The sequence below is a fragment of the Lipotes vexillifer genome, unplaced genomic scaffold, assembly GCF_000442215.2.
Source record: "Lipotes vexillifer unplaced genomic scaffold, Lipotes_vexillifer_v1.1 scaffold276, whole genome shotgun sequence".
Taxonomy (NCBI): domain Eukaryota; kingdom Metazoa; phylum Chordata; class Mammalia; order Artiodactyla; family Lipotidae; genus Lipotes; species Lipotes vexillifer.
In genome coordinates this window covers 706,806-731,509 of record NW_006782461.1, presented here as the reverse complement: position 1 = coordinate 731,509, position 24,704 = coordinate 706,806, and the positions used below count along the sequence as shown (strand labels likewise).

The 24,704-nt window shown below is 39.7% G+C and overlaps 1 protein-coding gene across 1 annotated transcript in view; it reads left to right on the top strand.

The window, feature by feature from the left end:
- Positions 1–18,589, top strand: part of AAMDC (adipogenesis associated Mth938 domain containing) — a 32,929-nt gene extending 14,340 nt beyond the window's left edge. Inside the window, exons 3-4 of the mRNA XM_007455301.1 lie at positions 16,270–16,365; positions 18,415–18,589. Of these exons, the coding sequence (XP_007455363.1) occupies positions 16,270–16,365; positions 18,415–18,555 (237 nt within the window). The 3' untranslated portion in view covers positions 18,556–18,589. The remainder of the gene's footprint in view (positions 1–16,269; positions 16,366–18,414) is intronic.
- Positions 18,590–24,704: the final 6,115 nt, after the last annotated feature.

The following is a 24,704-nucleotide window of genomic DNA, read 5'->3' as shown; positions in this document are numbered from 1 at the left end:
AGAGCTCAGTTCACATTTTATTCAGTAGATAAGACATAGCCACTTCAGATACTTGAGCAGGAGATTGATTTGACTGACAAAGATTATCCAGATTATGGGTTTAAGATATATTGGAGTACCAACTTATGAGTGTGCCACATTGGAGAGATTTTTTTTCCTTCAGAAATGGATTTAACACTATATATTATATTTTTCCCATATAAGACTACATGAGTTAGTATTACCCTTAACCTCATTCTGTATTTAAGGAAACTTAATAAGCACAGAGTTTAGAGCTTGAAAGCTAGAAAAATGTGAAATCAAATAGTAAATTCAGGTCAGATTCTAACTTTCTTTCCTGTTCCTTTCTACTACAACATGATTCCTTTTATAAACTTCAACACTAAAGACTACAAAACTGTGAAGTTGCCAGTGATGATAACAGGAAAATAGGAAAAGTTTGCTGTAGGTTTAGTTTTCATCTTGTTAAGTTTCATTTGTCAGTAGAATAAACAAGAGGAGGTGTTCTAGAACTAGTTGGAGAGAGAAGAACTAGGAAAGATGAGAGGAAAAGCTGAGCTGTTGACTAGAACTTATCTGTATAGAGGCAAAAGGACATCAAATCAAAGCTATTAAGCCTCAGAGTCTTCATCTATAGAATGGAGACAGTAATATTACCCACCTCACAGAGTTGATCTAAGGGTTACTGTACTGTGCTAGATATGGTGTAGGCAGTCAATAAATGAAGCTGTTATTGTTAAGTCAGTAGTAGTGTGGGTGGATATGAAACAGCAAATATGAAAACTATTAAGAAGGTGAGAGGGTTGGATTGGGAGTTTGGGATTAGTAGATGCAAACTGGTATATACAGAATAAATAAACAACGAGGTCCTACTGTGTAGCACAGTAAACTATATTCAATATCCTTTGATAAACCATAATGGAAAAGAATATGAAAAAGTATGTATATATATGTATAATTGAGTCACTTTGCTGTACAGCAGCAATTAACACAACATTGTAATTCAACTATACTTCAGTAAAAAATTAATTTAAGGGCTTCCCTGGTGGCGCAGTCGTTGGGAGTCCGCCTGCCGACGCAGGGGACACGGGTTCGTGCCCCGGTCCGGGAAGATCCCACATGCTGCGGAGCGGCTGGGCCCGTGAGCCATGGCCGCTGAGCCTGCACGTCCGGAGCCTGTGCTCCGCAATGGGAGAGGCCACAACAGTGAGAGGCCCATGTACCGCAAAAAAAAAAAAAAAAAAAAAAAATTAATTTAAGAAAAGAAGGTGAAATTGCAGGCAAAGGAGAATTCTAGCATGGATAAATGGGTACATGGTGGTGCCATTTATTGAGATTGGGTATATGAAGAGGAGGAACAGATGTGTTTGTGTTTGGGGCAGAGGCTGGGTAGAGAAAATGATTAATTCTTTTGGAATATGTTGAGCTTGAACTTAAATAGGGCATCAAGAGATATCTAGTAGATATTTAGATTTATACATCCAGGCACTGTCACATTTTAACTAGATACCTTAAACCAAGTTATATAGCCTGACTGTGCCTCAGTTTAACCATATATAAAAGGAGAATAATAATGTCTGTTTGTCATGGCTTGATGTAAGAGTAATAAATGGGTTGGGAAGAATAAATTTGAAAAATGCATGCCACTTACCATCATACAAATTCATTCTTTCTCTCACTCAGTATTTCTCAGTGTGATTCATGGATCTCTTGCATCAGAATCACCTAGAGCTTTGTTTAAAATGCATGTTCTGTATCTCCTGCACTCTTCCCAACTACTGAATCATAATCTCTTGGGGATGGGACCTGGAAAATAATATATTTCACGTGGTTGCTTTGAATACTAAATATGTTCATCTTTGTAAAGCATCTACCACAGTGCCTGTCACATAGTAGATACTTGATCTTTTTAAGTTTTTTCTTTTCCTCCTTAGTAACCTAGCACAATGCCTAGCACATAATACTGCTCTACAGTATGTTTCTCAACTATAGAAATGACTGAATTAATTCTTTTAAAAGTCTTGGACATGAAACACTCTGATTTGTGCATCAAATGCTGCTTAATATGGAATCCTTGAGGGAATTAATTGCCTGAGAGTGTTTAGGGGATTTCTTTTTACTTTAGAGTACTACAGTTGTTTATGCCATGAACTGATGGAGGTATTATCTCTAGTTATTTTTCATGCTCTAAATATACAGTATTATTATTCAGCTATTCTTTTTTTTTTTTTTGGCTGCATCACGCAGCTTATAGGATTTTAGGTTCCCAACCAGGGATTGAACCTGGGCCCACAGCAGTGAAAGCATCGAGTCCTAACCACTGGACTGCCAGAGAATTCCCTTGTTCAGCTATTCTTTTTAATGAACTACCCCAAACTTAGTGATTTACAATAATAAGTGTTTATTATCATGCTTATAGGTCTAGCTGGAGCAGCTCTACTGCAGGCTGCAGTTGGCAAGCTGGCTGGGTACTCCATATGTCTCTTATCCATCTTAGACCAGTGAACTAGCCAGGACCTGATCTTCTCATGGTGTTATCTGAAGCTCACAAACATAAGCCCCACTGAGCAAGTATATTTCAAGGCTTTGCTTGCCCCAGGTTCACCAACATAAGTTCCCACATCAGTAGGGCACAGAAGTATATTCTGCCCACAGTAAGAGGGCAAAAAGAGTGAATATTTGCTGAACAGTTATCCAAACTATCAGAATATTCGATCACATGTTGTGCATCTGCATATGAGTTGTTCCTTGGGCAACTTAAACCGAACATATCCAAAGCTGATTTCATTTCCTTTTCCGTACCTCCCCACCCCCCACAAATATCCAGGTACTTTCTTGTGTTCTCCGTCTCCATTAATGGAATCACTATCCACCCAGTCACCTAGAAGAGAAACATCAGACAAAAGTTTTATTTTTCCAGTTTTCTCCTCCACCATATCCAACAAAGTACATTTGTTGACTTGGCCAACATAAAGCTAGTCATGTCACTGCTCTGTTTAGAAAATTTCAAAGGCTTTCCATAGACCTCAGAATTAAGCAAAAACTCCTTAGGATAGTGTTCAGGGCCATTTTTTTTTCTTTTCTTTTCTTTTTTTTTTTTTTTTGCGGTACGCGGGCCTCTCACTGTTGTGGCCTCTCCCACTGCGGAGCACAGGCTCTGGATGCGCAGGCTCAGCGGCCATGGCTCACGGGCCCAGCCGCTCCGCAGCATGTGGGATCCTCCCGGACCGGGGCACGAACCCGTGTCCCCTGCATCGGCAGGCGGACTCGCAACCACTGCGCCACCAGGGAAGCCCCAGGGCCATTTTTTTAAAACAATGATACAGTTCCAAATTTTTCCTTCATTCTCATCCCCTATATTTCATAACACATCTGAAGACCTAGCTATTCCATACCAAATACATATTCCCTTACAAACCTACCATGATCTTTCATTCTCTGTACCTTTGCTAAAACCACTTTCTTTTATTTATTGTTATTTATTTATTTATTTATTTATTTGATTGCGCTGGGTCTTAGTTGTGGCAGGCGGGCTCCTTAGTTGTGGTTCACCAGCTCCTTAGTTGCAGCACGTAGGCTCCTCAGTTGCGGCAGGTGGGCTCCTTAGTTGTGGCATGCGAACTCCTAGTTGCGGCATGCGTGTGGGATCTAGTTCCCTGACCAAGGATTGAACCCAGGCCCCCTGCATTGGGAGCGCAGAGTCTTATCCACTGTGCCACCAGGGAAGTCCCTAAAACCATTTCCTTTACTTGAAATGACCTGCTCCCCTTGGTACCTGTTGAAATCTTATATATGCTTCAATTCCTAGCTTTTATTTTATCTCCTCTATGAAGCACTTGCTGATAATCCTTGTGAGAATGAGCTGCTTACTCCATTCTCAGTATTCCTATAATACTTTGTGCCTCTATTTTAGCACTTAGTGCAGTTCACCTGTACACACCTGAGTGTGTATTTACGTGTTTCCCTCACTAAGTGGTAAACTCCCTAAGGGCAAGAACTATGCATTTAGCACAGTGCCCATAAAGTATGGGCTCAATAAATGTTGGCTGCCTTGAATTTTTAATTATAAATGTCATTAAAAATTTTTTTTTATACTTTGTGACATTCCTTCTGAGGTAGGTTAATGTTGTGATTCCTTTTTTATCAGTTTAAGGGTGGGAAGGGGCAGATGATATAGTGATTGCAGAATGGAAATATCAAGAAAATTTACTGTCTTCAACCAGTGTCCTTGAAATAATAATTACTACTACCTACTCTCAAATCTCTACCAATCATTAAACAACTGCTGCGTGCCTGATCAAATGCAGCATTTCCAGGGTCACACCACTAATAATTTTTGGAACCAAGATTTGAACCTGAGTCTTACTATAAAACCTATACTTTTCTACTATTGCATACTGTCCTCACTCATTTCTATCTTAAAGCAATAACTATCTTATTGGAGAAGAGTTTTCTATGTGGAAACATGCATAGGTCTTTCATTTATATATCCTTTTGTTAGGCTGAAAGGGGACAAGGAGGAAGATATGACAAAAGTGTAAATTTAAAAGAAAGCCAAACCAATTAGCAGCACGTAAAGAGAACCAAAGGAAATGTGGAAACTTTACCCCACCTATTTAAAAAACATTTTTTTAATTGACATGTAGTTGATTTTAGTCCCACCTTTTAATTTTAAACAATATTAAACCTATGAAACAGTTGTATGAATATTACGATAAATAGCCGCACACCCTTTCTCAAAATCTTCAAGTTGTTAACACTTTGCCATGTTGGTTTTTTCTCTCTAAACACACACACACACACACACACACACACACACACAATTTTTCCCCAATCATTTGAGTGTAAATGGCAGATATTTTAGCATTTCTTTCCTAAGAACATACACATTCTCCTACATAGCCACAATATCATTCTCACAAATAAGGATATTATCCTTGATACAATATTACTATTTAGTATACAGCCTATCTTCAAATTTCCCCCCAAATGCCCTCTATGACTATTGCCGATTTTGTGGTTTTATTTTTATATATAATACAGGCAATAGCTGTAAAGTACAACATAATTCTCAGAGTCTTGTCCATTTGATCAGACTAAAGGTTCTAGTACTCAGGACACAAAAGGAAAGATAGATGAGCTGAGCTGTCCCTAACCCTTTCTGCTTTTGTGTGTGTTTGTTTTTGCTTGTGTTTTCCCATTCACCTTCTAAACCTGGTTGACCTGGAAAGCCTATGTTGAACCTCTCCCGCCCCTTTTTCTATTTTGAAATATTTTGAACCTATATAACAAATTGGAAAAAAATAATAAACACTTGTATACCATCAGCCTAGATTTACCAGTTTTTAATATTCTGGCACATTTGCTTTATTTATCTTTCGGTGGCTTTCTCTCTCTCTCTCTCTGAATAACTATATTTGCTGAATCATTTGGAAGTAAGTACTGACATCATGATACTTAACTCTAAATACTTCAGCCTGTATCTAATAAAACAAAGGCATTCTGCCTTACATAATCATAATGTTACACTCAAGAAATCCAACATTTATATAATATTAAATAGCATCAACTCCATAGTCAAATTATAACAATTGTTCCAATAAAATAATATCTTTTATAGCTGGCTTTCCTTTCCAACCCAAGATCCAGTCAGGTGTCATGCATTGCATTTTGTTGTCGTGTTTCTTTACTCTATCAATAGACAGATTTATTGATTGAAGTATAATTGACCTACAATACTATGCAAGTTTCAGGTGCACAACATAATGATTTGATATTTCTATACATTACAAAATGATTGCCACAGTAAGTCTAGTTACCATCTGCCATCATACAAAATATTTACACTATTATTGACTATATTCCCCAAGCTGCACATTTCATCCCTGTGACTCATTTCTTTTGTAACGGTTAAGTTTGTACCTCTTAATCTCCTTCACCTATTTCACTCATCTCCCCCACCACCTCCCCTCTGGCAACCACCTGTTTATTCTCTGTCTATGAGTCTAATTTCTGTTTTGTTTTACTTGTTTATTTGTTTTGTTTTTTAGATTTTACATATAAGTGAAATCATACAGTATTCCTCTTTCTCTGTCTGAAGTATATCACTTAGCTTAATACCCTTTAAGTACATCCTTGTTGTCGCAAATGGCAAGATTTCATTCTTTTAGTGTTTTCATTTTCTTTGCAAAAATACACAAGTGGAATTGCTGGATTGTCTGGTACTTCTATTTTTAATATTTTGAGGGACCTCCATACTGTTTTCCATAGTGGCTGCACCAATTTACATTCCCACCAACAGTGCACAAGGGTTCCGTTTTCTCCACATCCTCGCCAACACTTGTTATTTGCTAGCTTTTTGATAATAGCCATTCTGACAGATCTGAGGTGATATTGCATTGTGGTTTTTATTTCTATTTCCCTGATGTAGCTACATCAAACTAAAAAGCTTTTGCACAATGAAGGAAACTAACAACAAAATCAAAAGGCTTTGGAAGAAAATATTTGCTAACAATGTATCTAATAAGGGGTTAATATCTAAAATATACAAAGAACGCATACAACTCAACACCAACAAACAAATAACCCAATTAATAATTGGGCAGAGGTCCTGAATATACATCTTTCCAAAGCAGACATACATACATCCAACAGACACATGAAAAGATGCTAATAGCTTTCCTCCAAGAAAAAACAATAAGATTTCCGTAACATTGACATGTTATGGAAAACCTCTTAAAGAGGAACAGAATCAGACACTCACTAAGGGCAGAGAGCCTTAGTGGTTTGCCGGGAGGGATTGGAAGAAGCAGAGAGGGAGCTGGTGGCAGGGTGAGGATGCCTCAATAACAGGCTGATGCTCCAAACACAGACCTATGCACAAGGCTGCAAGAAATCACCTACCAAGGCCTGGATCCACAGGCTGTTGCAGTTATCTTTCATGGCTCTGTATGTGACACCCTGGGCCTGCAGTAAAGCACGCAACAGCCAAATTGAGTTCCACTGCTCCAGCAACTCTGATGGGCTCCTGCTGTCTGCAATCTCTGAATCTTGAGAGGATTATGGTTTTGCACTCTTTTATGACCTTTCACTTCATTGAGCAGTGGCCTTGTTTCCTTATACTAGAATGTAAGCTCTTACAGCCTGGGGATCATGGTGCTCCTCAAAGTAGATGCTATTTTGGGGGGGTTTTTAAATAAATTTATTTATTTATTTTTGGCTGTGTTGGGTCTTTGCTGCTGCGTGCAGGCTTTCTCTAGTTGCGGCGAGTGGGAGCTACTCTTCATTGCAGTGCGTGGGCTTCTCATTGCGGTGGCTTCTCATTGCAGAGCACGGGCTCTAGGCGCATGGGCTTCAGTAGTTGAGGCACGAGGGCTCCGTAGTTGTGGCTCGTGGGCTGTAGAGTACAGGCTCAGTAGCTGTGGCACACAGGCTCAGTTGCTCCATGGCATGTGGGATCTTCCCAGACCAGGGATCGAACCCATGTCACCTGCATTGGCAGGCGGATTCTCAACCACTGCGCCAGCAAGGAAGCCCCTATTCTTTGTTAAATGAAGGAATCATTCAGTATTTCAGATAAATGCATTTACTTAAGGCAGGTGAAGCTCTCCAGCCTTGATTTGTAATTCTGTTAAATACTTACCTTGGTCGTTGTACCAGAAAAAAAAAAAGTTAAGTTCTTCATACCATAGCTGTTCAGCTCAGGGTGGTTCTAGGATTGATCACAGAGCTGTGGAACTAAAAAAGCATCTAATCCAATCGTTTTATCGATGCATTCTTTAAGAACCGATTATTGTAATCAAATGAAAAAATATCCCCATTTTTGTTTTGCCTTTTAAAAATGTATAAACCTAGGGACTTCCCTGGTGGTCCAAGTGGTTAAGAATCTGCCTTCCAATGCAGGGGATGCAGGTTCAATCCCTCGTCAGGGAACTAAGATCCCACATGCCACAGGGCAACTAAGTCCACACGTGCCACGACTACTGACCCCGCACACCATAACTAGAGAGCCCACACACTGTAACCACTGAGCTCACGCACTCTGGAGCCTGCGCACCACAATGAAAGATCCCGCATGCCACAACGAAGATCCTGCATGCCGCAACTAAGACCTGATGCAGCCAAATAAATATATTTTTTAAATGTATAAACCTAAATTACTTTAGAGATAAAGAATCTAATCTCCCCCCAATCTCTTCTGATCTTTGTGGAGAATAGGGAAAGCTGGAGGCAGAGATACTGTTCAGAGCCACCTGGCCACTAGCTCTGCATCCCCTCCCACGATGAGGAAGTACCATTGCTGCTGATCAGTTTGGTTCACTCTTTGACATGCAGGTGTTCTAATTTAGAACACTCTGATAGTCCCTTAAGTGTAAGCTCATATAGTCTTAGTGTAAATTCCTTAAGAGGATGCTGATGAAGTTAAGTCAGAATATAAAAGGGTGTTAGTGTGAGAGACTGGCTATGTTATCAGCTCTGGAACACTCACTGAGTGAAGAGTGTCAGCAGTAGTTGTACACCCCACAGGGAATCAAGAGACATGGAGAAAGCCAGAAAAGATGTGCTGTATCTGTTCCTGCTTTGTATAGCCCCCTGGCTTCTGCTAAACTTTGTTTCCTTGGCTAAATAAATCAGAAAGTAGTGAGTAGGTATGTGTGCTTATATATGGTCTCTTCCTGCTAATCTATAACCTGCCAATACTACAGGGTTATTTTTTAAGCTGTTTATTTTGAAATAATTTCAGACTTACAGAAAAGTTACAGGAATATTAGAATTCTCATTTTTACCTAGACCCAAATGTTAAGTTTATCATATTTTCTTTATCATCCTCTTCTCCAATAGACTTTTTTCTGAACTGCTGTATTCTACCCCTTTGCTCCTAAATACCTGTGTGTCCCCAAAAAACAAGGACATTCTCTTACAACAGTGATGAAAATCAAGACATTAACATTGATACAATACTATTATCTAATAAACAGACCTTATTAATATTTTGCCAATTGACCTAATACACGTTACATTTATTTGTCATACTAATGGAATCATACGGTATATAGTCTTTTGAGACTTGCTTTTTTCACTCAGCATAATACATTTCAGATTCATCCATATTGTCATAGGTATAAATAATTTGTTCCTTTTTTATTATTGAGTAGTATTCCATTGTTGGATTATAACACAATTTGTTGATGAACATTTGGGTTGTTTCCAGTTTGGTTTACTACAAGTAAAGCTGCTACAGATGACTGTAGTTAGTAATGCTATACGATATATATGAAAGTTGTTAAGAGACTAAGTCCTAAGAGTTCTCATCACAACAGAAAAATGATTTTTTCTTTTTTTCTTTTTTTGTATCTATGTGAGATGATGGATGTTAACTAAACTTATTGTAGGAATCATTTCATGATATACATAAGTCATATGCTGTACACCTTGAACTTATACAGTACTGTATGTCAACTATATCTCAATAAAACTGGAAAAAAAAAATCTAGAGTAGGATATGCTGCTTCTAAGTTTAGGAAGTAAGAGTTAACAACGCCTCCCCCCACACCCAATAGAAAGCTGCTATGAACGTTCATGTACAGGTTTTTGTGTGAATGTGAGTTTTCATTTCTCTAGGATAAATACCCAGGTATGTGATTGCTGAATTGCGTAAGTACATATTTAAGAAAATGCCAAACTGTTTTCCTGCTAGAACATGAAGAAAGTGATATGCAGTAAGACTGGTGAGGCAGCTGGGAACTTACAGACCACGTTAAGGAGTTTGGCAGTTATTTTAAGGGCAATGAGAAGCCACTGAGTGCTGTTAAGCAGAGGAGTGACTTGAATGGATTTATGTTTTGCAAAGATTCCTCTAGCTACGATTTGAAGAATGGTTCATTGGAAAGGGCTAAAGTGGTTTTATGGAGACCAGTTAGAAAGTTACTGCAACAGGCTAAATAAGAAGTAATGACAGCTTAGACCAGGGTAGTGGCAGTGGAGATGGAGAGGAATGGACAGGTCCAAGAGATAATAAGGAAGTAAATTATTATGTCCAATCTTTTGGGAAAAATGTTTAACATTTCAACATTATACTTAATGTTTAGCTAGCTGTAGGTTTTTCTTAGATGTCCTCTACCTAAGGAAGGTTCCCTTCTAGTTTAGTTTTATTTTTAAAATATTAATAATAATTATTATTTTTATTGAAGTATAATTGACCTACAACGCTATGTTAGTTCCAGGTGCACAACATAATGATTTCATGTTTCTATACATTATAAAATGATCACCACGATAAGTCTAGTTACCATCTGTTAGCATACACTACTATTGACTATATCCCCCATGCTGTATATTTCATCCCTGTGACTCATTTTTTTGTTTTTTGATTTATTTACTTATTTATTTTTGGCTGCATTGGGTCTTCGTTGCTACACGTGGGCTTTCTCTAGTTGCAGCAAGCAGGGGCTACTCTTTGTTGCGGTGTGCGGACTTCTCATTGCAGTGGCTTCTCTTGTTGCGGAGCACAAGCTCTAGGCACACAGACTTCAGTAGTTATGGCACGCGGACTCAGTAGTTGTGGCTCGCTGGCTCTAGAGTGCAGGCTCAGTAGTTGTGGCACACGGGCTCCGCAGCATGCGGGATCTTCCTGGACCAGACCTTGAACCCCTGTTCCCTGCATTGGCAGGTGGATTCTTAATCACTGTGCCACCAGGGAAGTCCTGAACTTTTTAAATTAAATTTTATTGGAGTATAGTTGCTTTACAATGCTGTGTGAGTTTCTTGCTGTACAACAAAATGAATCAGTCATACATATACATATATCCACTCTTTTTTGGATTTCCTTTCCATTTAGGTCACCACAGAGCACTGAGTAGAGTTCCCTTTGCTATACAGTAGGTTCTCATTAGCTATCTATTTTATACATAGTAGTGTATATGTGTCAGTCCCAATCTCCCAATTCATCCCACCCTTCTTCCCCCCTTGGCAACCATAAGTTTGTTCTCTACATCTGTGACTCTATTTCTGCTTTGCAAATAAGTTCATCTCCACCGTTTTTCTAGATTCCACATATAAGTGATATTATACTATATTTGTTTTTCTCTTTTTGACTTACTTCACTCTGTATGACAGTCTCTAGGTCCATCCACGTCTTGGCAAATGGCACTATTTTGTTACTTTTTATGGCTGAGTAATATTCCATTGTATATATGTACCACATCTTCTTTATCCATTCCTCTGTTGATGGACATTTAGGTTGCTTCCATGCCCTGGCTATGGTAAATAGTGCTGCAGTGAACATCAGGGTGCATGCATCCTTTTGAATTATGGTTTTCTCCAGATATATGCTTAGGAGTGGGATTGCTGGGTCATACGGTAGCTCTATTTTTAGTTTTTTAAGGAACCTCCATACTGTTCTCCATAGGGGCAATACCAATTTACATCCCCACCAACAGTGTACAAGGGTCCCCTTTTCTCCACACCCTCTCCAGCATTTACTGTTTGTAGAATTTTTTTTTTTTTTTTTTTTTTTTGGTACGTGGGCCTCTCACTGTTGTGGCCTCTCCTGTTGCGGCGCACAGGCTCTGGACACGCAGGCTCAGCGCCCAGGATTCACAGGCCCAGCCGCTCTGCGGCATGTGGGATCCTCCTGGACCAGGGCACAAACCCGTGTCCCCTGCATCAGCAGGCAGACTCTCAACCACTGCACTACCAGGAAAGCCCTGTTTGTAGAATTTTTGATGATGGCCATTCTGACCGGTGTGAGGTGACACCTCATTGTGGTTTTGATTTGCATTTCTCTAATAATTAGTGATGTTGAGCATCTTTTCATGTGTCTGTAGGCCATCTGTATGTCTTCTTTGGAGAAATGTCTACTTAGGTTTTCACCCATTTTTTGATTAGATTGTTTTTTTTCTATATTGAGCTGCATGAGCTGTTTGTATATTTTGGAGATTAATCCCTTGTCAGTTGCTTCATTTGCAAATATTTTCTTCCATTCTGAGGACTGTCTTTTCATTTTGTTTATGGTTTCCTTTGCTACGCAAAAGCTTTTAAGTTTAATTAGATCCCATTTGTTTTTGTTTTTATTTTCATTACTCTAGGAGGTGAATCAAAAAAGATCTTGCTGTTATTTATGTCAAAGAGTGGTGTGCCTATGTTCTCCTCTAAGGGTTTTTATAGTGTCCGGTCCTTAATCCATTTTGAGTTTATTTTTGTGTATGGTGTTAGGGAGTGTTCTAGTTTCATTTTTTACATGTAGCTGTCCAGTTTTCCCAGCACCACTTATTGAAGCGACTGTCTTTTTTCCATTGTATATTCTTGCCTCCTTTGTCACAGATTAGGTGGCCATAAGTGCGTGTACCACATCTTCTTTATCCATTCATCTCCCGATGGACATTTAGGTTGCTTCCATATCTTGGCTATTCTAGTTTAGTTTTCTGAGAGTTTTCTTTTCTTTTAATCATAAGTACATGGTGAACATCATTTAATGCTTTTTCTGCATCATTTGACTCGACTGTATAATTTTTCTTCTTTACTTTGTGGTGAACTACATTGATTTTTAAAATATTGAACCAACCTTGGATTTGCTAATGTTTTGTTGAGGATTTTCATTAAATGTTTAAAATAGAATTCACCACTGAAATCATATGTGTCTAGAATTTTTTCTGTGGAAGGGTTTTAAATTATAAACTCAATTTCTAACATCTATAGGACTATTCAGATTTTCTGCTTCTTGTATTTTAATAAGTTGTCTTTCAAAACAATCTGTCCATTTCTTCTAAGTTCTCACATTTATTAGTGTAAATGTATTCCCAATTTTTAAAATTATTCTTCTGCTATCTGTATGATCTATAGTAATGTCCCCTTCATTCCTGGTATTTATGAATTGTGTCTTCTCTTTTTTTCCTGATCATTCTTAAAAATGGTTTCAATTTTATTAATCTTTTGAAAGAACCAACTTTTGGCCTTGTTGATTTTTCTCTGTCATTTGTTTCCCATTTCATTGATTTACACACATATATTCATTATTATCTGTCGTCTGCTTGCTTTGGATATGATTTGCTTCTCTTCTAGCTTTTTAAGGTGGGGCCTTACACCATTGATTTTAGACAATTATTTTTCTATTATAAGTATTTAAAGTGATAAATTTGCCTATAAGCATTATATAGCTGTATTCCACAAATTTTGATGTATTTTTCCTTTACCCTTTAGTTCAAAATACTTTGTTGCTTAATTTCCAATTATTCATGGCTTTTCTAAATATCTTATTGTTATCAACAAATCTATTTTGTCAGATATCATATTGTTATTTCATTTCTTTGAAATTTACTGAGACTTATGTCAGCATAAGGTCTTAGGGACTGTTCCATGTACACTTGAAAAAACAATGTGTATTCTGCAGTTGTTGGGTGTAGTGAGCTATAAATGTCTATTAGGTCAAATTAACTGACAGTGTTGCTGAAAGCTCCCATTTCCTTAATTAGACTCTGTCTATGTGCTTTATCAATTACTGAGAGAAGGTTGTTAAAATTTCCAACCATAGAGCTGGATGGACCTAGAGTATGTCATGCAGAGTGAAGTAAGTCAGAAAGAGGAAAACAAATACCGTATGCTAACACATATATATGGAATCTAAAAAAACAAAAAAATGGTTCTGAAGAACCTGGGGCAGGGCAGGAATAAAGACACAGGTATAGAGAATGGACTTGAGGACATGGGGAGTGGGAAGGGTAAGCTGGGATGAAGTGAGAGAGTGGCATGGACATATATACACTACCAAATGTAAAACAGATAGCTAGTGGGAAGCAGCCACATAGCACAGGGAGATCAGCTCGGTGCTTTGTGACCACCTAGATGGGTGGGATAGGGAGGGTGGGAGGCAGATGCAAGAGGGAGGAGATATGGGGATATATGTATATGTATAGCTGATTCACTTTGTTATAAAGCAGAAACTACCACACCATTGTAAAGCAATTATACTCCAATAAAGATGTTAAAAAAAAATCCAACTATAGTGGTTTTGTCTCTTTCCTTAGTTCTGTTATTTTGGGTTATTTATTTATTTGTTTGTTTGTTTGTGTTGGGTCTTAGTTGCAGCATGCAGTATCTTTCATGAGGAGCGTGTGGGCTCCTCTCTAGTTGTGGCTCCAGAGTGCATGGGCTCTGTTGTTGTGGCACAGGGGCTCTTTAGTTGTGGTGCACGGGCTCAGTAGTTGTGGCACATGGGCTTATTTGCCCTGCCGCATGTGGGATCTTAGTTCCCAGACCAGGGATCGAACATGCATCCTCTGCATTGGAAGGCGTTTTCTTAGCCGCTGGACCACCAGGGAAGTCCCAGATATGTTATTTTTGTTTTCATATATTTTGTAGCTCTTTCACTAAGAGTGTACAGATTTGGGTTGTTATGTTTTTCTTAATGAATTGGTCCTTTAAGTATCATGAGATGTAACTCTTTATCTGTAGTAATACTTCCTATCTTGATATTAATATAACCACACCAGCTTTCTTAGTGTTTGCATTTTATATCTTTCTTTATCCTTTTACTTTCAACTTATGCCTTTATATTTCAAGTGTATACCTTGTAAGCAGTATTTAGTTGGGTCTTGCTTTTTAACTCAGTCTTTGCCTTTCATTAAACTGTTTAGTCCACTTAATTACTGCTACAGTTATGTTTAAGTGTTAACATATTGCTATTTGTTTTCTGTTTGTCCTGTTTTTTATTCCTGCCTTTTTAGGGGGGTTAATCAAGTATTTTTTAATACTTCTGTCTCTCTCCTTTATTGTTTTTTTAGCTCATGTGTGTGTGTGGGGGGGGGTGACAGGCAATTGCCTTAGGGAAGATTCAGGTTACACTTAAAGTAACAATTATTGTGTGCCTACAATGGGCCAGGCACTGGGCTTAAGCACAACTGTGTGGTCATTAGGGCTAGTTCTTTCAAGTTTCAACGTTGCTCCCTAGGTTACAGTATTCTAATAAAGTGCATTAAACCAAAGGTTAACATGTTTCTGTTCAAATCCCAACTGTGCTACTTAGTAATTGTGTCATCTTGGCTAATGTGTATTTTGTGAGCTTCAGTTTCTTTATCTATAAAACAAGGAGAATGGATGCTTTTGTGCTACTATTAATGCAGATCACATGGAATAATTTCTATAGCTGTATTATGAAAATTGCAACTTTAAACATGTAAGATATTATTATTCCAGGATTTAATAAAAATACTCATATTTGTTCTACCTTTTATAACAAATTTCAATCCTATCTTCTCTAAACCATCAGCTTTTTAGACTGAAAAACCCTTCTTTCTTTGGTACATTTGTTGTTGTCTTGGTATATTCAGCAGCTCTTTCCCTAAACCATGTCTAACTATGATTAGAATGTACCCCGTCTACAACCACTGCATCAAGGCATACTCCTCGTCATACTGCAAGACGCAATTAAAACAGCATGTCTTCCATGACAATTTTCCACTCTTATTCACTCCCCAATAGTTGGGCTGGTATTTACCAAATTCTAACTCCTGTATCCCCTTTGCTGATGTGGAAGCAGTTCAGAAGCCACCATCCTTTAACGTTGGATTAATGTTCATTAAACACCTTACCTTAAATATCCCTGGGAGAATCTGGGAAGACTCTACAGAATGATAGATAGGTTTTAAAGCATCGAAGTTTTCCTGGAGTTAAGTGGGAAAGGGGCTCAGAAAAAGTAAACGATATGGAGCTTTCCAAGTTTTGGTATATGGTGTGCAGGTGCTTTCTTCTCCCCCTTCATCTCTTTCCACTTGTCACTTACACTTAAGTCATATGGAACTAATTGTAGTTCACTAGGTTGCTTTTTCCTCTGAGCCTTAGTTCATGCTATTCCCTGTATTTGGTATGCCTTGTTCCCCTGATTTCCTTTAACCTGGCTAATTCCTGTTTGTCCTTTAGGTCTCAGCTTAAATGTCATGTCCTCTGGAGTGTCTTCCCTGACCCCCTGCCCTGACTCCCCAGGTCTGAATTAGGTGCCCTTTCTGTATGTTCTCACTACACCCTGAACATTACTTCTTTGTAGCACTTGTAAAACTACTGAAATTTCTTTGTAGTCTTCTACATTTTTCACTAGACTTAGAGCTCCATAAGGGCAGTACTGTATCTTCTGCTATTCCCAGGGCCCTAGTGAGGCTTGGCCTAGAGTAAACCTCAGTAAACATTTGTTCGGTGAATGACTGACTCTAACAGGAATGCTGACCGCAAAGAAAGATGAAAAGAGCAGGTAGCTGGTATACTTTCTCTTTCCATGTCCAGCATTCTCCTGGTGTGCAGCCTGCAGATGTGGAGGAAGTTGTCGAGAAGGGTGTGCAGATCCTTGTCATTGGCCGAGGGATGAGCGAGGCCTTGAAGGTAGGTATTGGTGAGCACAGCATTCCTGAGGACCTCTGGTAATCTCCTGGATCTTTACCTTAGAGATATGTCCTTCTTGGAAGTTCATCTCTATATATCATGCACCCTCATTTTGCTGAGCCAGTGGACGGCCCAGGACAAAATAGTGGCTGCGCACTATTCTTCTTCATCGGGGTTGGACTCTCCAGTCTCTAATCACAGGCCTTTGCTGTTTCAACTATTTTTCAGAAATTCCTCAATCCTGGAATTTCTTTTAAGCTCTACAGCTATCAATATTTGGCTCTTTAGATTTTTACAGTACTTTCCATTTTTACAGTACTTTTAATTTTTCTTTTCTTGGGCACATTCAAGTTAAGCTTTTTTCCCCTTTCAGAAAAAGAAAGTTTATTTTTATTGTACTTACAGAAATAGTACATGCTTGTTGTAAAAGAGTCAATGCAGAAATGTAGAATTAAAAAGGTGAAAGATTTCCCCTTCCCAATCGTAACTGCTCCAATGCTCTCTCTATGCATCTGCAAATATATACACACTTATACATACTGATATACATGTTTTTACATAAATAGGATCACTCTATACATTATTGTTCTGTAACTTTTTATTCACTTACATTATTGCATTATGGACAGCCTTTCACATAAGTTTATAGAGATCTACCTCATTCTGTCCTTCATATAGATGTCGTAAAATCCAGTTCCCTACCAATGGAGGTGCCCTTTAGTTATATTTTTTAGTTTAACCTAGTTTTTTCCTCCATTAAAATGATCCCTATCTGTAAGACTACTGTTATTATAAAATTGTTCAAACATATAAAAAAGTAATGTAGGGCATTTTAAAAAACATTTCACTCAGAGCTCCTTCTGACAAGGCAGAATCTAATTAAAATCTCTTTAAAATAATATTGAAGGCAAGCCAGAGTTGAGAAAATATCCAATAATAGCTGCCACTCTTGAGAATCTTTTATATAAATTCATTTACAAATATTCATTCAGCACCTTCTGTGGGGCAGACACTATTCTAGGTACCAGGGACAACAAGCTAAACAAGGCAAACAAGGTTCATGGCCCTCATGGATAATAAAAATGTAGGCAATTTCAGATCATAGTAAGTGCTGTGAAGAAAATGGTGACTTATGAGGGGCTGCTCTAAATGGGGTGGTCAAGAAAGGCCTTTCTTTTTTTTTTTTTTGGCGGTACGCGGGCCTCTCACTGTTGTGGCCTCTCCCGTTGCGTAGCACAGGCTCCGGACGCGCAGGCTCAGCAGCCTTGGCTCATGGGCCCAGCTGCTCTGCGGCATGTGGGATCCTCCCAGACCGGGGCACGAACCCGTGTCCCCTGCATCGGCAGGTGGACTCCCAAGCACTGCGCCACCAGGGAAGCCCAAGAAAGGCCTTTCTGAGAAGACATGTGAGCTGCAGTGTACATACATTCATAAAACTTCATCCTCACACCAACCCTTTGATTTTAAGTATTATTATCCCCATTTTATAGGGGAGGAAATTGCAGTTGAAAGACTTTCAAAGGTCTCTTGGTTAGTACATAGCAAAGTTAGAATTTAGACTCAGGTTGGACTGACTCAAACATTTAACATTTATCTGGATTTGAATCAGTCAGGTTGGACTGACTCAAATATTTAACATTTTACATACCTTAGCTGAATTCATTCTCATACCAACCCTGTAAGCAGGTATTGTTATCCCTATTTACATACACTGAAACAAGAGGCTCAGAGAATTTAATTCACTTACCCAAAGTCACAATGCTAGTAAGGACTTAAATTCAAGACTGTCTGACTCCAAAATCCATGCTCTTTCCAGTTTCCATATCACCTGAGCTGTCTGCACATGTTTCGTGGTACTTCTGCTAACTTCTTAGAAGGCTTTTTGACTCCTTGGGACTCACTGCCAAATTCTGGGCTGGTGACACGCTGGGTGATTGAGGAGTGATGGTTGTCACTGTCCAGTTCTGTAGAATATACTTGCCTCATAGCAGGAAAGGAAACCCTGGTGGCCTTTCCCCCTGATTTACTCATCTTTTTCCTTCTTCCCAGGTACCCCCATCAACTGTGGAATACCTCAAGAAAAAAGGCATTGATGTGCGGGTCCTCCAGACAGAGAAGGCAGTGAAGGAGTATAATGCCTTGGTTACCCAAGGCATCAGGGTGGGAGGGGTCTTCCATTCCACCTGCTGATGGAGCCTTAAGAGAATAAATCACTAAGCAATGATGCCTGTGACTGTCACTCTTACCTCTGTCCACTCCAGCCACCCCCAGCATTTTTGAACAGCTGCTCGTGCCAAGTCCTGTGCTAGGCTTTGGGATGCATGGATGACTTAGGCAAGGTCCTTGTCCTGGGGGGTGGGGGCTGAAAATCAGGGGAGGAGACAGAAGTTTACCAAAGTTTAATATTGTGGCAAATGTTAGACCAGAAGTAAGCGAAAATAAAGGCAAAAATAGGGCTTCCCTGGTGGCGCAGTGCTTGAGAGTCCGCCTGCCGATGCAGGAGACGCGGGTTCGTGCCCCGTTTCGGGAAGATCCCACATGCCGCGGAGCGGCTGGGCCCGTGAGCCATGGCCGCTGAGCCTGCGCGTCCGGAGCCTGTGCTCCGCAAATGGGAGAGGCCACAACAGTGAGAGGCCCGCATAACGCAAGGAAAAAAAAAAGAAAAAAAAATAAAAATAAAAAATAAAGGCAAAAATAAAGAAAGCCTTCTGACTTGAAGTTTGAAAGCCAAAGAAAAGTTTCAGTGCATTAAAATCACATTGCAATTGATGCTTTGGAATGTTTAGTCATCAATTCAACCAAGTTTTATTAAGTACCTTATATGCCAGGCACTGCTATAGGCTCCAGAGAAACAGCAATAAAAGTCTTGTGCTCATGAAGCTTATATTCTAGTGGGCAAAATAAACAAGTAAACAAATACATAATGTAAGTAGAATGTTATGAAGAAAAATAAAGCAAGATAAGAAAAAGAGTGATAGGGGCTATTTCAGATATGTGGTCAGGGAAAGTGTCTTTGTGCAATGACATATGAGCAGAGCCCTGAATGAACTGAGGCAACACTTCAATAACAGTAAAAGGAGCTATGCCTTGATACTAGGGTTCTAGGCAGGCTGCTCTACTAACTAAACCTGAGCCTTGCCAGACAGTTCTCTCTGCCTCAGATTCCCTCACTGTAAAATGATGGGGCTGGACTAAATGCCTTTTAATGGTCCCTACTGGCATGGATAGCCTTTGCTCTGTTAAAGGTGGCCTTTGTGAAGCCTTAGAATAGACTGACAGAATTATAATAGTAATCAGCATTACCTTATTTTTCATTTTTCACCCTCTTTAAAGAGTTATGAGTATCCGCTTTGGTATCAGATAGCCTTGACTTTGAACTGTGGCTTTCACGGCCACTCACTGGTTGGGCATTTATTTAATCTCTTAGAGTTTCACTGTTCTCATTTGTCAGATAGGGATCATATTAGTACCTGGAGTTATTATAGGTGTTAAGTTGGGTAATTCATAGCAAGTTTTGGCACATTGCCTGGCATGTAGTAAGGACTCAATAAACTGAAACCACTGTCAGTATCTTTCTCCTAATGGGGCTGCTGTGTAAAGCTAACTGGTTTCATTTTATGGTTCTTAATATATCAGCTTATAATTTCACAGATTCATAGAATGTTGGAGCCCAAAGGAATTATCTACTCTATTATCTCATTTATTCAGTACTTCTCTTTTATATTCATTTACTGAGAGTCTCTTACTAATATTCTTATGACCAATTATTGCTGGATACTAGGGGTACAGGAATGATTCAGTTCTTGCCCTCAGGAGTTACGTGAGAGAGAAACAAGACAGTAGTGATACAGTGTGCTAACATTACACTAGTTACAAGGTCCAGTGGTGGCACAAAGGGTGGACTAACTTATCCTACCAGAATGGGAGGAAAATTAGGGAAGACATCACTAAGGACATAACACAAGTCTTAAAGAACAAGAAGAGGTTCATTTATTCACCAAACATTTGGGAACTCTTTATTAGGTATGGTGTCTATCATGGTCATAACTAAATAAAATTGCTCCACCCCAGCACCTATTGAAGCCACAGCCCAGAAAGCTGATTTTTGCTCCTGTTGCCTGACTGGCCCCACTGGGCATCTGACCTCAGGACAGCCAATCCGTAGACTGAACAGCAACTTAAGATGTGGCCTGGCAAGAAAAGATGAGCTAAGCCCATTGGAATGGAAAGTGATCTAATTTCTAAGCTTACCCAGCAAGAAAGTGGCAAAGGCAGGATTAGAACCCAATGCTGTGTCTTGATCTCTTTCTACCACCTCAGGAGGCCCATGGGAGAGAGATCCTCACAGACCTGAGACTCAGCCTAGAGGTCTGAGAAGGTCTTGCTCAGTGCCCTTTCTACAACCAGCCATTTGTCAGATGACAGGATGTTTCTAGATCTCAGTTCCCTCAGCTCATAAAGCCAGACACTTATATAGCTAGGAAGGATGTTTGATAAAATTTAGACTTTCTCTGGTTGATGCAATAAAAAATTTTTTTTGTCAAATGTAAGATGAGACAGCTCCAGTGGGTGTTGAATTAGGTGTGGGTGTAATCAATGTTCCTAAGTGAGTTGTCTCTACATTAAACAGAACTTAGTACAAACTTCTTTGAGACAGAAGTACCTGACAGTGAGGTTATTAAACTTTGTATAGAACCTGCTGACAGCCCCTACTTCTGAATCTGTTCTGCATGGTCAGTGCTGGAAATTTGCAGAGCCTGGAGAGAAGCTCTTTTTCCATGACACTATACTTAGTCCCATGTCTTAATCATTAAACCCTTTGATTCAATTTGTAAGTTGCCTGCACAGCCCTCACTCTGCCCACACTTAAATTTCTTCTAGCTTGAGCAGTTCCTAAGATGAGCAGTCTGCCAAGTGCTAGGTGTGTACCTTCTTCATAATTCTGTTTGCTGAGGTCAATCATGTCAAAGCCAAATATAAAGTCCTTTCAGAAACCTGACTCGCAGGGCTGGGTTTTGCAGGCATGTCATGGTACAGCTAAACTTGCTCTGGATTCACGGGCTCATTCCTTCTTTCCTTGCCTGGTATGTGCCAGGAGCTATGCTGGGGATACAACACAGACATTCTTACGGTCTAGCTATTCACAGACTGGTTGGAAGAAAGAGACATGTAAATATGCAGTAACGATGCAGAAGTTTCAAACTGGCACAAATCTACCTGGAGACAGGTTTTGTTTGTCTCAGAGTAATTTTAACATTTACTTTACTTAGTTACTAAAATTTTTAACGTGGTTATTTTTCACATGGAAATGCAGGTTTCTGACTTTTCTGGAAGAATCAGAAAATCTGACATCACCAGGCCCATACCTATGAACAACTGAGTGGAGCTGAATAGCAACTGCCTTCTGACAGAGAATGTGCTGATTCCTCAAGTCTCTGTTATCTTCTTCCAGGTCACTTGACACCCCCCTTTTTTAATTTGTACAAGATTATTTTTCATAATTTTGAAAAATACATTCATGAAAATTACCTAGGATGCATTTATTAGATTGACAAAGCCACCTGACCCCTTTTTTTTCCCTGCCTACCTGCTTCAGGGGTTGGCATTTGTGAACCTGCAATAAATACCATGCTTGAAGAATGTACAGGAGGCTGTGCAACGCACCAAGCCCACAGGAGACACAGATAGGTTCCAGAATGAGGCTCAGTCCTGAAGAATGAAAAGAAAAGAACCATAGGAGACAATCTGAAGAGCACGTTCCAGGGCTCAGCAAGTGCAAAGGGTGAAGCAAGAGAGAGCACGGTAAGTATTGGGAATAACTACAGATAATCCTCTACCGCTGGAGAAGTACAGAATGTTTGGGACACGGAGTATGAGGCTGGAGAGGACACAAGGGGCATAAAGAGCCTTCAAAGATAGGAGCTTAGACTTTATCCTGGGGCCAGAAGTGACCCACTTAAAGGGGTTTAAAGCAGGGGAATGGGGTGATCAGATCCGGGTTTTAGAAAGATTACTCTGGCAGCTGTGTGAAGAGTAGACCGAAGGGGGCAAGATTTGAAGCAAGCAGCTCATTAGGAAGCTAATCCCGTACCTTAGGAGTGATGATGAAGGCTGCATCAGGACAGAAACACCGAGTCAAGAAGAGGATTGAAACATTTGAGGAAGCAGAATCTAAAGGACTTGATGGCTGGTTTTATATGAGGCGTAAGGATAGAGTCCAATGTGACAGACACAGTTTCTGGCTTTGACGAGGTACATGGTTGGCCACTGAAAAGGCATAACAACAGATCCCTGTCATGAAAACCATATTAGACTGAGAGGCCTGGGTTCCAGACTTGCTTCTACTAACTCAGTCTCTCTGGGCTTGCACATTCACTTATAAATGAGGGTGCCACACCAGAGCCATCTTTATGCTCCCTTCCAGGTCTCTGCCAGAAAAATCAAGATTCTCATAATTCACAGAGAATTCAGAGTAAAAGGAATTTCAAAGGTTAAGCCCAACCGCTCACATGATACTTGAATTCCTTTACAACGAACTTGTCAGGGGCTTGTTCGACCTCTGCTTGAACACATCCAGCATGGAAAACTCCTTATCTCCTAATGCAGCCCATTCAGTTCTTACGCTCATTAGTGTAAGAATAAGGCTGCTCCTAATGCAGCCCATTCAATTCTTAAAAACTCATCCTGATACTAAGGTAAATTTTGCCCCTTTGTGTTTTTCTCCACCTTTGGGTTTTAAGACCTAGGGATCAAATCCCGCCCTTGCCCCTTAGGAGAAAGACATTACCTCTAAGTCTCCATTTCCCCACCTGTAAAATGGGGAATGACCCAGAGGGTTTTTATAAAAGGAGTAGTGTTATCTGAAAAGGATTCAGCATATTCTTCCCTTGGAAGGCTTTCTATAGCTATGGCATCAAAGGCTCAGTTAGCAGCGATGAGTCTTGATGTTTTCTTCTGTGCTTCAACTCAGTAATCATCACTAGGTGCTTTGTGTCAGGGCCATGGTATGGTTCAGCCTGGCTTTAAGCTTCATTTTATCTCCAAGGCAGTCAGTTTTCTTTAGGGCATCTGTTGACACATGAGAGCCCACTGATGGCACATCACTGAGATGTACTAAACAGGCGAGCACACGAGAAAAGTAAATCCCATGGAGGTGATCTTCTTCCCTTAGTCCCTCTAAAGCAGTTATAACCTCCCAGAGCCAGACTGCCTGGGTTCAAATCCCAGCTCTGTCATTTACTAGTTGTGTGTCCTAGGCCAACTAGGCAGCTCCAACACTGTAGTCATCAGAGATGTAGTTCACAATATTATTTCTTATAGTGGGTCCCTCTTTCTCATAATCCTGGTTTCTTTAAATTCTCTGAACTTCAACTGCCTTGTTTATAGAATAAATGTAACAGTACCTACTTCATAGGGTAGTTTTGAGGATTAAATGAGTTAATTCACGTAAAGGGCTTACAACACTGCTGGACACACATTAGGTGTATTAAACCAAAAGTCAAACATGCTTGAATTCAAATTCCAGCTCTGCCTCTGAGTAATTGTATGCTCTTATTATTTTTATTAGCTTTCCAAGTACCAAATACGATCAAGAGTGGCCACAGATTCAGATTTGTCAAGCATTATTTAATTAAACCCATTCAACAACACTTAAGGTATAATTACCTCTGTTTTACAGATGAAAAAACTGAGGCACAGAGAGAAAATTTGAAGGTTCTTTTCCATATGGTATAGCTCAAGCCTTTGGAATCATCTTGGATTTGAACGAGTAAAGGCGTTATTACAGTTTTCCTACCAGTGACTTAACCTCTTAGTCTCAGTTGGCTGTTGCAAGGATAAAATGACAGGTAAAGAACATAGCACAGGCCCTCACGTGGTTCACACCTCTGGAGCCTTTACTGTTTAGACCCCTGCTGCACCTTCAGCTCACACGCAGCTCCAACGCTGGAGTCATGAGAGAAGTAGTGGGAAATGACTTTGTTTCTTACACTGGGTCCCTCTTTCCCATAATCCTGGTTTCTTTTGTAAAATATGGCCCTTCTCTCATATTTTTGTTCTAAGGATAATGGTGGGCAAGATCAAGAATTTCCCTGAGGGATGAAAGTGATTCATTCTTCAGCTGTTCATTCAGTCCTTGGCCAGCTATTGCCTGAGTTAAGGAAAGAGACTCTCAGCAAGATAACGAAAGTCTAGGGCCCTTCAGGAACTGTCGGTGGTGAAAAAGTACAGCTGCGAAAACTGCTTTGGAGTTGGCCCTGGCAAACAGACTATTGCTTTAAGAAATAAGATTATGGGGCTTCCCTGGTGGCACAGTGGTTGAGAGTCCGCCTGCCGATGCA